Below are 13,849 nucleotides of genomic sequence, written 5' to 3' on the forward strand. Positions count from 1 at the left end.
GGGAAGAGAACGCGAGAAGAAGAGACAGCTGTGCAGCATAAAGACACAGAATAACTCCAGCTTTGTGTCTTTTTTTCATTGTAGCTGAAGTACGGGACAAATCGCGTTCCTTTTCAGCTCAATACGAAACAGTGAAATTGACTTAAATTCGGTGCCAGCCTCCATTTGCTTTTCAAGGAGCTCCTGAGATTGCAGTTTGTTGTAATCTAATGGATCGGCCCCAACTTAATTTTTCATTCAGTGTACGTTGTTGTCCCTATACTATAGAGTTACAGCCCAGTCACTCCCTTGAAACCTGTCTCATGGTACTGACAGAAGAAATTCAGTCACATCTCTGAACATCTGTTTCAGCATCAGCCCTTCAGACAATAGAAAGTCTCACAGAGAACTCTCCCCTCTGTTCCCTGCCTGTATCAGTTCAACTCAGTCCAATAACATGCCCCCGTCATCTATAGGAAGTGTTAGACCTGTCTATGCTTTTTAATAGCACACTACAAGAAAGAAAATTTGATCATGACATCTATAAACTGCTTTGTAAATCATTCCTGAATGCACAGGTGTCTCTGTGTTCAGAAATGGGGCTGTTTGCAAAGGCCACTGGTGTTGTAATTTGACGCTATATTTAAAAAAAATGAACTGAAATGTATCTGTTTTGTCAAAACACTGATATTCAATATATTTTCCATTTTATCTACAGATTCAGATAGGCTGTCAAACTGATGACCTACATGACAAGGATGAGCTGAAGAGAGCACCACGTGTTCATGAGCAGTTTCCTGTTACTTCAGACATGATGCATGTGTCCAACCTGTGGGGCGGACTCATCTATCTGGTGGCTCCACCCAACACACAAGTGAAAGGGTTGGAGATCACAGTGCAGAAAGCTGTAACTGCTCCATATTACAAGTCTGGTGAGTCTGTGGTTTATAACAGTGCTGTGTACTTTGTGTCAGTGGAGGTAATGGAAGATATCTGGTGAGTCTTAGTCTCACTTGGATCACCTTCATTCTGATTGAACATACAGTGTTTTCATTGGACAACACATGTGAATTAACTTGAGCTCAATATATTTTCAGTAAAGTAAAACCCTCTCCTAAAAGACTGCACAAAATTTGCTTAATTATTCAGAGGCCTTGTGTGCACTATCAGCGTTTTACACCAAAGGCTGTTTAAGGATGCTCCGCTGTAATGAAATGCATATGTGGCATGGGATAAAGCAACATTTGTTTATTTAAATAATTTACTCATATCAGGTGCATCTGGAGTGTTTTTTTTTCACCTGTGCTACAAACCCTTAAGAAATTATGGAATTACCAGATTCTTTACTTTGTAATCCAATCTAACTTTATTTATAAACCACTTTAAAACAGCCAGCACAGGGCCAAAGGACTGTACAGTAATTAAGTTAAGAACAATAGATAAAACAAAACCGCAAAAAAATAAAATAAAATAAAATAAAATAAAACACATAATACATAAAAATTTAAACAGTCCTATATTTAAAAAAATATATGAGCACGTCTCACTAAAATCAACAACAAAAAAAAAAACATCCCACAGGGTGTCAAAGGCCAGGGCGGAGAGATGCGTTTTCAGAAGTGATTTAAAAACAGGCAGAGAAGAGGCCTGTCTAATCTCTAAAGGCAGATTTTTCCACAGTTTTATTTAAGATCAAGCTGAATTCTTCTTGGAACTGTGACACCAGGTTGTACTTTGCCTTTATATATGTTTTTATATATGTTTTTAATATGCAATGATTCAAAGCATTTTAATAGATCCACTCCTCTCTTTATTCTTTTTAGGTGTAACAACTGCAGCTGAGTGGTCATTGCTACGCACGGCTCCTGGGCCCTGGGCAGAGTTGGAGTTTGAAAACATCGTCCTCACCGTACCATCAGATGCTGTTCGGGGTCTGGAGCGCCCAGACAAGGTGGCCGCTCTCTGGGATAAAATCACGAGGGCCATTGCAGATCTGGCTGCCAAACCACATAAATTTCCTCGCAAGGAGCGCTTTGTGACAGATGTGCAGATTTCTGCTGGTAAGTGCACTTTACACCAGTTAGCCATCACCAATAAGCAGAGCAAGAAGGCTGTCATGATAGACCAAGCTATACCAAATGAATGCAACATCAGGAAGAAGGAACACAAGAAGCTCAAGAAAATACCAAGGGCTGAGAGAGGAGCTGGAGAAGATATGGTGGGTGAAGGCAACAGAGGTCCCTGTGCTAATCGTAATGTAATGTAGTGTAGTAAGCTCCACGGCCTCTGGAACAGCTTGAAGCATTAACACCGCCGACAGGGCAAATAGGGAATTTAGTTTTTAAAAAATATATATATACAGGCTTTACTTGCTGTCCTGTGGAGACTTCCAAGGACATTAAACCTGTCCCAACTCATTGTGGGTGACAGACACTTTCAATTAAACAGCATATCAATGCTAACTGTTTAAAAGGTACCTTTTAAATTTGTCTTACACACACACACACACACACACACACACACACGATTGATGAGGAACAACAAATATGCTACAACAATGGGGGTTCCAGCCCCAAGAAGATTTGATTCATTGTAAGGCTGCAACGATGTGTCACCATAATCGATGAAGTCGACTATGAAAGTTTGTCCAGGCTGAATTTTATTGCCGACGCATCATATTCTAAAACCACGTATGTCTTTTTGTAACTATAATACAATATGCGTTGATACCTTCCATCCATCCATCTTCTTCCACTAATCTGGAGCCGGGTTGCGGGGGCAGCAGCCGAAGCAGAGAAGCCCAGACCTCCTTCTCCCTAGCCACCTCCTCCAGCGTGTCTGGGGAAACACCAAGCGTTTCCAGGCCAGCCGAGAGATATAATCTCTCCAGCATGTCCTGGGTCTGCTCTGGGGACTCCTCCTGGTGGGACATGCCTGGAACACCTTGCCCATCCTTATCAGATCCCCGAACCACATAAACTGGCTCCTTTGGTCCCTGTGGTAATCGTAATGTAAAAAGCTCCCAGGTCTCTGGAACAGCTTGAAGCATGAAGACCACAGACAGGACGAATAGGACGGAACTTAGTTTTTAAAATAGATAAACTGGAAAAACAAACGCATATAACACACATACATATATATATGTATGTAAAAAAAAACACCCAGCATGCCCCTGCGGGCGGTTTATCCTTCAAGCTCGGGTCCTCTACCAGAGGCCTGGGAGCTTGAGGGTCCTGCGCAGTATCTTAGCTGTTCCCAGGACTGGGCTCTTCTGGACAGAGATGTCCGATGTTGTTCCTGGGATCTGCTGGAGCCACTCGCCTAGCTTGGGAGTCACCGCACCTAGTGCTCCGATTACCACGGGGACCACGGTTACCTTCACCCTCCACATCCTCTCGAGCTCTTCTCTGAGCCCTTGGCATTTCTCCAGCTTCTCGTGTTCCTTCTTCCTGATATTGCTGTCATTCGGAACCGCTACATCGATCACTACGGCCGTCTTCTTCTGTTTGTCTACCACCACTATGTCCGGTTGGTTAGCCACCAGCATTTTGTCTGTCTGTATCTGGAAGTCCCACAGGATCTTAGCTCGGTCATTCTCCACCACCCTTGGGGGCGTCTCCCATTTTGACCTCGGAACTTCCAGGCCATATTCGGCACAGATGTTCCTGTACACTATGCCGGCCACTTGGTTATGGCGTTCCATGTATGCCCTGCCTGCTAGCATCTTGCACTCTGCTGTTATGTGCTGGATTGTCTCAGGGGCATCTTTACACAGCCTGCACCTGGGGTCTTGCCTGGTGTGATAGACCCCAGCCTCTATGGATCTTGTGCTCAGAACTTGTTCCTGTGCTGCCATGATTAGTGCCTCTGTGCTGTCTTTCAGTCCAGCTTTGTCCAGCCACTGGTAGGATTTCTGGATATCAGCCACCTCCTCTATCTGCCGGTGGTACATACCGTGCAGGGGCCTGTCCTTCCATGATGGTTCCTCGTCTCCCTCCTCTTTCTTAGGTTTCTGCTGCCTGAGGTATTCACTGAGCACGCTGTCAGTTGGGGCCATCTTCGTGATGTATTCGTGGATGTTTCTTGTCTCATCCTGGACTGTGGTGCTGACACTCACCAGTCCCCGGCCCCCTTCCTTCCGCTTAGTGTACAGCCTCAGGGTGCTGGACTTGGGGTGAAACCCTCCATGCATGGTAAGGAGCTTTCTTGTCTTTATGTTAGTGGCTTCTATCTCCTCCCTTGGCCAGCCTTTTACCCCAGCAGGGTACCTGATCACGGGCAGGGCGTAGGTGTTGATGGCCCGGATCTTGTTCTTACCATTCAGCTGACTCCTCAGGACTTGCCTGACCCTCTGCAGGTACTTGGTGGTTGCAGCTTTCCTAGCAAGGCAAGGCAAGGCAAGGCAAGTTTATTTATATAGCACAATTCAACAACAAGGTGATTCAAAGTGCTTTACAGAGACATTAAAAACAAAATAGATAAAAAGCATGATTTAAAATTGATTAAGACAAGCAAACAAACAAACAAACAAACAAACAAACAAACAAAACAGTATATAAAATCAAAAATCAAAACAGTATATAAAATCAAAAATCAAAACAGTAGATAAAATCAGAACAGTAGATAAAATCAGAACAGTAGATAAAATCAGTAGTTAAAATGTAAGTTTTGGAATTTAAGCTTAAAAGTGTGGATTTGGTGCTTTATTCAAAAGCAGCTGAGAACAGGTGAGTCTTCAACCTGGATTTAAATAAACTGAGTGTTTCAGCTGATCTGAGGCTTTCTGGGAGTTTGTTCCAGATATAAGGAGCATAAAAGCTGAATGCAGCTTCTCCGTGTCTGGTTCTGACTCTGGGAACTGATAAAAGACCGGATCCAGATGACCTGAGAGATCTGGAAGGTTCATACTGGGTCAGGAGGTCACTGATGTATTTTGGTCCTAAACCATTCAGAGCTTTATAGACTAGCATCAGAACTTTAAAGTCTATCCTCTGACGGACAGGCAGCCAGTGTAAAGACCTCAGAGCTGGACTGATGTGGTCCACTTTTTGGTCTTAGTGAGGACTCTAGCAGCAGAGTTCTGAATGAGCTGTAGTGACTGATTTTTAGGTAGACCTGTAAAGATGCTGTTACAGTAATCAAGCCTACTAAAGATGAATGCATGGACTAGTTTTTCCAGGTCCTGTTGAGACATCAGATCTTTTATCCTTGAAATATTCTTGAGGTGATAGTAAGCTGATTTTGTTATTGTCTTAAATGTGTTTTTCTAAGTTTAGATCTGCATCCATCACTACACCCAAATTTCTTGCCTGGTTTGTGGTTTTAGGTGTATAGATTGAAGTTCTCTGGTGACCTGTAATCATTTTCTTTGGCTCCAAAGACTATTACTTCAGTTTTGTTTTTGTTTAGCTGGAGAAAATTGTGGCACAGCCAGTCATTAATTTCCTCAATGCATTTACCAAGAGCCTGTACAGGGCCTCGGTCTCCTGGTGACATTGTGATATATTTGTGTGTCATCTGCATAGCTATGATAGTTTATTTTGTTGTTCTTTATAATCTGTGCCAGTGGGAGCATGTAAATGTTGAACAGAAGGGGTCCCAAGATGGAACCTTGGGGAACTCCACATGTGATACTTGTCTGCTCAGATGTGAAGTTACCTATTGATACAAAGTATTTCCTGTTTTCTAAGTATGCTTTGAACCAGTTTAGTACAGTTCCTGAAAGACCTGCCCAGTTCTCCAGTCGTTTGAGTAATATGTTGTGGTCAACTGTATCAAATGCTGCACTGAGATCCAGTAAAACTAAGACTGACATTGTTCCACTGTCTGTGTTCAGACATATGTCATTAAACACTTTGGTCAGAGCGGTTTCAGTGCTGTGGTTCTGTCTAAAACCTGACTGGAAGGCATCATAGCAGTTATTCTGTGTTAAGAAGTAATTGAGCTGTTGAGAAACTGCTTTTTCAATGATCTTACTTAAAAATGGGAGATTTGAGATCGGCCTGTAGTTATTCATTTGTGTCTTGTCAAGATTGTCCTTTTTCAGTATAGGTTTTATTACAGCAGTTTTTAGTGATTCTGGAAACACACCTGATATTAAAGAAAAGTTTACGATCTGTAACAGGTCTGACTCCAAAGTCTTTGAGACCTTTTTGAAAAAACTTGTTGGCAGGACATCTAAACAGCAAGAGGAGGAGTTCAGTTGACCTAAGATGTCCTCCAGGTCTTTGCTGTTAATAGGGTGAAACTGTTTGATGGTCTTTAAACAGTTTTTCGGTGGACACAGTACATATCCTGGATCTGCTGTTGATGTACCAATTGCTTGTCTAATCTTTTGGATTTTTTCTGTGAAGAATTTGGCAAAGTCATTGCAGGCCGTGGTCGAATGAAGTTCAGCTGCCACTGACACAGGAGGGTTTGTTAGCCTGTCAACTGTAGGAAATAAGACCCGAGCATTATGACTGTTTTTGGTGATGATGTCAGAGAAGTAGGACCTCCTTGCACTCCTCAGTTGTAAATTATAATTGTGAAGTTTCTCTTTATAGATGTCATAATGAACCTGGAGGTTTGTTTTTCTCCATCTGCGCTCAGCTTTCCTACACTCTCTTTTTTCATTTTTCACCAGTGTGGAGTTTCTCCATGGAGACTTCTTCCTTCCAGAGATAACCTTCACCTTAATGGGAGCAATAGTGTCCATTACATTTGACATTTTAGCATTGAAGCTGGTGACGAGCTCATTGACTGAACCTCTGAACAGGTCAGGTGTTAATGGGAAGACCTGGTTAAAGATCTCACTACTGTGTTCAGTTATACACCGTTTTGTGATCACTGCTGTTGATATATTTGTGTGGGCTGAGATTTTACTTTCAAAGAAAACACAGTAATGATCAGACAGGCCCACATCAGACACAGTAACCTTTGAAATGCTCAGGCCCTTGGAGATCAGTAGGTCAAGAGTGTGTCCTCTATTATGTGTGGCCTCTGTTACATGCTGAGTCAGCCCAAAGTTGCCCAGGGTGTTACTCAGGTCTTTAGTCCCTTTGTCCTGAGGGTTGTCCACATGGATGTTAAAATCCCCAACAATAATTACACAGTCGAAATCAACACAGATCACAGACAGTAGTTCACTGAGATCATTAAAAAAGTCTGTGCAGTATTTGGGAGGCCTGTAAACATTAAGAAACACAACTTTGGATGGGGCCTTCAGCTGTAAAGCCACATATTCAAAAGACTGAAAACTACCAGGAGATAGCTGCTTACATTGAAATGATTCATTAAATAAGACAGCCACCCCTCCTCCTCTCCTGCTCACCCTGGCCTCACTGATAAAACTGTAGTTAGGAGGGGTCGACTCGATGAGAACAGCTCCACTGTTACTTTGGTCCAACCAAGTTTCAGTTAAAAACATAAAATCAAGGCTGTGCTCGGTGATTAAATCATTAATTAAAAATGTTTTCCCAGCTAAAGATCTAATGTTTAATAAAGCCAACTTAAGTGTTTTAGAGGTATTATTTGCCCCCTCGTGTTTGGGAACAGTCTGTGGCACACAAGGTATGTTTACTATATTTAAAGATCTTTTAGAGTGCAGCTCTCTGTGTTTTGACCAGGCCACATGTCTCCTTTTGTCACCTAAAAGTACAGAAATTTTAAAACCTTCTAGTAAACAGGGTCCCAGCTTCTCCTGGGAAAAGTCACCACTGCCATAATCCTCACAGCCTAGACTCTCCACACATCACACATCAGACTGCGGAGACAAAGCATGAAGGTGGTAAGGAGGAACTAAGGGGGGCGAGGCTGGGCAATGTAACTTCGATTGCTCTGTTGAGGGCGGGGCTCAATGGCGAACCTTTGGCTGCTCTGGTGGGGGGTTTATGGGGGACAAAAAGGGATTGGGCCGGGGGGTAGATCTGAGCCCAGCATTGACCCGCTCCATCATCTCCTCAGTGAATTTCAGGTGTGGGGAGGAGGGAGAAAGGGAGGGGGAGGAGGGTGAATGCCTGTCAGGGGTTTGGGGGACTGGGGAAGGTTGTGGTCCCTGGTCCTGGTCGTTGGTGTTGTTGAGAGAGTTGGAGGCAAGTAGGGACCCCTCTTCTTGCCTCAGACATCTCTCGTTTCTGAGGCTCTTCCCGGGTGGGGGCAGATGGAGCTCCTCTTCAAGGTTTCTGCTGGGCTTTGTCAGTTCTTGGAGTACTGTTTGTTCCTCTTTATGAGATAACTCCTCGTTTATCTCAGCCTTGGCACCAAGCACAGATGGATGACATATGGAATAAAACAAGTTGGAGGTAAACAGTTCACCCCTGACTTGTTAAAATTAAATCCATTTGCTTTAAACAGATGCCTGCGTTCCCAAAAAATATTAAAATTGTTGATAAAATGCACTGAGTGGTCAGTACATGCTGATATAAGCCATTTATTCAGTGCAAACAACCTGCTGAATCTCTCGTCTCCTCCTCTGACGGGCGGTACAGGTCCACTGATGAATACAGCTGCATTCAGAGAGTTTACAGTATTTAATAATCCAGTAAAGTCCCGTTTCAGAACCTCCGACTGTTGTTTGGACACATCGTTTGACCCTGTATGCAGAACAATGTTTGTCACAGTTGGATATTCATCTGCAATCTGAAGAATTCTCTCCTTCAGGTTGTTGACCATATCCTTAGGAAAGCAGAGGACTTTAGTGTTCTTATCGCACATCCTTTGTACATCCTTTACGGCAGAGTCACCCACAATCAGAGTTTCAGGCCTAGCCTTTAGCTTTCCCTGTGGCCTTTTACTTTTCAACAGATTTTCAGACCTTACTTCGCTACTTTTAGGTGGATGGTTGTCCGATATAGATCCAGGGTCCTTTGATAGTGGAGCAAATCTGTTCTGCAGTTTCACATTCAGTTGTTTTGGAGGTTTGTTGTTAACCTTCCTATTCACAGTTGTCCAGTCCTGTTTCCTCCCGTATACAGGGGTAGAAGAGCTTCTCTGCCTCGTAGGAAGTGAAGGCCAGTCGGTTTCAGAGATTTCAGCTCGCTGTGCTCTGCCTGTGATACGTCCTCCCCTTCCAGGAGACATGATTTATGTCTTGGTTTTGCGCCAAGACAGTCCAAGGGGATTATCGCTTGAGGATTTATAATAATGCACAGAGTCTACTTTCTTGGTCATGTTATCTGTGCTCCTTAGCTGTGTATTAGCTTGCTCATCGCCATTGCTTTGAATCAAAGGCAAGGTTGTTTCATTTCCACACAGTCCATTTATCTCCACGTTTACTTCTAAGCGATGAATTTTTGTCTCCAGTACTGCAATCTTCTGCAGGAGGCTGTGGTAGTCATCTGTGGAGAGGGAAGGCATCTTGTTGCTAGTTAGCCTAGCGGTTAGCACCTTTCCAGGCTATTGAGGCTGTTCGGTGTCCAGACGCTGTAATCAGGCTTCAGCTGTGTCTAGGCCACAGACACACAGAGCGCTGAGGATAAGGTAACTAGAAATGTTGCTGTTTCTGTAAAGAACACTTTAGTCTTAATGATCTATAAGTGTCCAGAAGCTCTCGCAGGTAAGCTCATACAGAAAAAAGGGAAAAAATCAGCATAAAAATCAATAAAAGAAGCAAAGCATTTGAAGAGCAAAGAGAGGAAGCGTCCACACTCACAAGACAGACCTCTTCATGGTTACAATTCGCTTGCGGGATCCCCAGGTACTTGTAACTGTCCTCTATATCTGCAATGTTGCCTTCTGGTAGTTCAATCCCCTCAGTTCTGACTACCTTCCCTCTCTTTGTTACCATCCGACTACACTTCTCCAGTCCGAACGACATTCCAATGTCATTGCTGTATATCCTGGTAGTGTGTATCAGTGAATTGATGTCTCGTTCACTCTTGGCATACAGCTTGATGTCATCCATGTACAGGAGGTGGCTGACAACCGCTCCGTTCCGTAGTCGGTATCCGTAGCCAGTCTTGTCAATGATCTCACTGAGGGGGTTCAGGCCTATGCACAACAGCAGTGGGGACAGAGCATCTCCTTGGTAGATCCCGCACTTGATGGTGACTTGTGCTATGGGCTTGGAGTTGGCCTCTAGTGTTGTACGCCACGTCCCCATTGAATTCCTGATGAAGGCTCTTAGGGTCCTGTTGATCTTGTACAGTTCTAGGCATTCCAGTATCCAGCTGTGGGACATTGAGTCATAGGCCTTCTTGTAATCAATCCAGGCTGTGCACAGGTTGGTCAGTCTGGTCTTGCAGTCTCGGCTGACTATTCTGTCTACCAGTAGCTGGTGTTTTGCGCCTCTGGTATTCTTGCCAATCCCTTTCTGTGCCCCGCTCATGTATTGACCCATGTGCCTGTTCATCTTAGCCGATGTATATGATATATATATATATATATATATATATATATATATATATATATATATATATATATATATATATATATATATATATATATATATATATATATATATATATATATATATATATATATATATATATATATATATATATATATATATATGAATTTTTGAACCCGTGGCCAGTGGTGTTGCCCTTCTGTTTTTTAAATACTATATTGTAGGAATTTATAACAACATTTGATAATATAAGGTTTTTCTTTAAATGATTCTGGTTCATTTCTCTACTTCACACTTTACAGCTTTTCTCTCATAAAGTATTTGCATTATAATTTTGAAACAAGATTACATATACTTTTCTTCTTTTAAGGGTGGATGCATGCAGGTTATCCCATCATGGCACACCATGCCTCGGCTGCTGAAGTTGTTGGTGTTAAAAAAGGTAAAGAACTTTGGGGTCCCATCCATGAACTGGGACACAACCAACAGAGAAGCTGCTGGGAGTTCCCCCCCCACACCACAGAGTGTACATGCAACCTGTGGTCAGTGTATGTGCATGAAGAGGTGCTGGGTCTCAACAGAGCACAGGTAGAGTAAATCAAGTGTATTTTAAACTCTTATTTATTCTACATCAATCATTATCAAAAAACTCGTGACTGAGTTTGCTATGATCACATGATTTAGCAACTATCTCATTCCATGTTGTTTGATGCAGGCTCATGATGAGCTACCTTTAGCAAAGCGAAAGAGGCGAGTAGAGGAGTACATCAAGGGAGGAAGGAAACTCAGTGACTGGAGTGTGTGGATTGCCCTGGAAACATATCTGCAGGTGAGAGAATTATAGAGAAATGTTGCTCTCCAAAATGAAGATACACAATATGAATAAGACTGAAAGTCTCTAACTCCATTTGATCCAGTCACACTTAAAATCGACCAAGTGACCAACAAATCACTTAGGGGTAGAGTTTGGTTCAAGTTGTATTTTAGCCACATGCTAAACAAGCATAGTGTCAGAAACTACAACCCACGTAGCAATGAGGTCTGGCCCGGATCTGGTATCAAGCCGGCACTGCTGGCTGACTTCTGGCATGATAAGACTAATGTCAACCAGATATGGGCCAGGCCTTGGATAGATGGCACGGTCTATGCGATGGCATCCCATATCTGGCTCTATTGTGGTTTGGCTTTTGTGTGTTCCAGGCTCATAGAAAACAGGTCTGGTCTGGATCTGGCATAAAGCTGGCACGTCTTACTGACTGGTGTCATGGCAGGGTGTATGTCAACCAGATGTGGGCCAGGTCTGGCAATGATGCACTATTTATGTTCCTATTTTCCTATTTCAGTTAGAAGACCCAAATGCCATGTTGCAATACTATACTGCTATGGTAGCCAATGTTTCAAATGCAGGTTTGACAGGTTTGTGAGTGTACACAAAACCTAGTGACAGTATACTCATCTTTGCCAGTGGGTAGCTGTAGCTCAGGAAGTAGAACAGGGCACCTACTGATCTGAAGGTTAGTGGTTCGATTCCTGGCTCCTCCATTCTGCATGTCAAGCGTGTGAATGTGTAGGAATGCACTTCGGAAGCACTCAGTTTAAAGAAAGTCTGTGTAATGGGGCGAATGTGGCATGTTATATAGAGCACTTTGAGTAATCTGGGAGACTTGAAAAGCACTATATAAGAGTAACTCCATTCACTTTCTGAACAAATTTTTGTCATGTTACTTTTGCACTGTTTTGCATGTTCTGGCACATGTCTTTATTACATGGCTTGATTAAGGTACACATTAGGCTCACATCTGAGGCTAGAGCTGAAACTGTTCTGGGCCAGCAGTGTGTCTACAACTGGCCCGTGGCTGCACAAAACTTACACATGACCCACATACCGCAAAGAGTGACGGCCCTTTTGTGGCCCTGATCTGCTTTGCCAGATGTGGCCCACACATGGGCCAGCACAGGACCACCAGTGTGTCTGCAACTGGCCTTGTGCTGGTCCATGTGTGGGCCACATCTGGCAAACCAGATCTGGGCCACAAAAGGGCCGTCATTCTTTGCGATATGTGGGCCATGTGTAAGCACATTGTCTAGGCCAGATCCGGGCCATACCAATTTTGCTATGTGGGAAGATGATACCTTTCAAATCAAATCTCTGACATGCACTTTGCCTTCTATTAAAAGAGTTAGAATTCCATGTAGACTTGTGGACTTAAGCTAACATTAAATCGTAACAGGTTATGATGCTTTGGTCAAGAGATTATTGCTCCCAACATAAAAGACAGCAAACAGTTTGAGTTGTTGTCATATCTACCTTCGCTGTAGCTCCAGGAAAAGTTTGGCTGGGATGCCTTTAAGAAGGTGTTTGCTGCATACCACCACATGAGCAACTTTCCTGATGACAACGGCACAAAGATGAACCTGTATGCTGAGACTTTCTCCCAGACTGTGGGGATGAACCTGACTGACTTCTTCAAGGCCTGGGGCTGGCCCATCGAAACAGCCACTGAGAAGAAACTGTCCAAGCTGCCTTATTGGAATGATCACCCCATGGCCCAGTACAAATGAACTAAACATGACTGCAGAATAAAGAAAAGTAACCAGTGAAACTTTAGTTCATTAAATGTTTCATATGAATCTTTTGTATAACATTTATTGCAATACTGCATTGTATTCTGGTTGAAAAGTGAATATTTGCTGCTTTTTTTCACAGTATTTGCACTGATCATTTACTCCTAATTAGTATCCCTCCAATTTAACTAGATGTCCTTGAGTAAATTTGTGCTTCCTCTGTGCTTCTTTATATCTGGGACTGTAAGAGAGGGGAGTGAAGAACTATAAGTTGGTTTGCAGTATAGATGAGCTAAATATTGTCATTGTATCATCAGTAATCATGTTTTTAATGCAGCAAGTAGCATTTCAATAAGTCAGTAAGTAAAATTCTGTAACCCATAATTATCACTCTGTAATATCCATGTAATACTTTCACTGAACTTTGAACTTGTCAATCGCTATGGGACAAAACTGGACTAATTTTTTTTGCCTCTTAATTGAGAACTGATGCACACAATAAACAATAGTTGTATAATTAAGTCTGTTGTTTTTGGGGTGGTTTTTTTTACTATATACACCTTCCTGCAACACAGGCTGTTTGTTTTCCTTTTCAGACATAATTATGATGAAGAAGCCATCATTCACAGCCTTGCTCCCAGCACTTACTACTTGGAATACATTTATTTCCTTCCATGCCCACATCAACGTACTCTTGCCTTCTTTTGACATCACTACATTGTGCATATGATACAGTCACAACATATGCTCACTGATCAACTATCTAAATCGCCACACTCTTGTCTTAGCAGGATCAATTTCTTTGCAAAACTACTCACTGGTACCCCATGTTCAACCTCTATAGCAGCAATAAATTTAAAATGAAAGAACTCAGATGCAGTTGAAGTGCAGATTTTCAATATGTTAATTAAGTGGGTTGAACAAAAAGATTGCATAAAAAACACAACCCCTTCATTTCAGGGGCTCAAAAGTAATTGG

General features: G+C 42.7%; 1 protein-coding gene across 3 annotated transcripts in view; it reads left to right on the top strand.

Annotated features, from left to right (window-relative positions):
- LOC116335262 (TRPM8 channel-associated factor homolog) overlaps positions 1-13,392 on the top strand; it is a 30,245-nt gene extending 16,853 nt beyond the window's left edge. For all 3 annotated transcript variants that reach the window (XM_039597952.1, XM_039597951.1, XM_031758909.2), the window contains exons 8-12: positions 698-911; positions 1,803-2,039; positions 10,677-10,894; positions 11,022-11,135; positions 12,626-13,392. In XM_039597952.1, coding sequence (XP_039453886.1) covers positions 698-911; positions 1,803-2,039; positions 10,677-10,894; positions 11,022-11,135; positions 12,626-12,868 — 1,026 coding nt within the window. In that variant the 3' untranslated portion in view covers positions 12,869-13,392. The remainder of the gene's footprint in view (positions 1-697; positions 912-1,802; positions 2,040-10,676; positions 10,895-11,021; positions 11,136-12,625) is intronic.
- Positions 13,393-13,849: the final 457 nt, after the last annotated feature.

The sequence above is a fragment of the Oreochromis aureus genome, linkage group 14 (genome assembly GCF_013358895.1).
Source record: "Oreochromis aureus strain Israel breed Guangdong linkage group 14, ZZ_aureus, whole genome shotgun sequence".
NCBI lineage: Eukaryota > Metazoa > Chordata > Actinopteri > Cichliformes > Cichlidae > Oreochromis > Oreochromis aureus.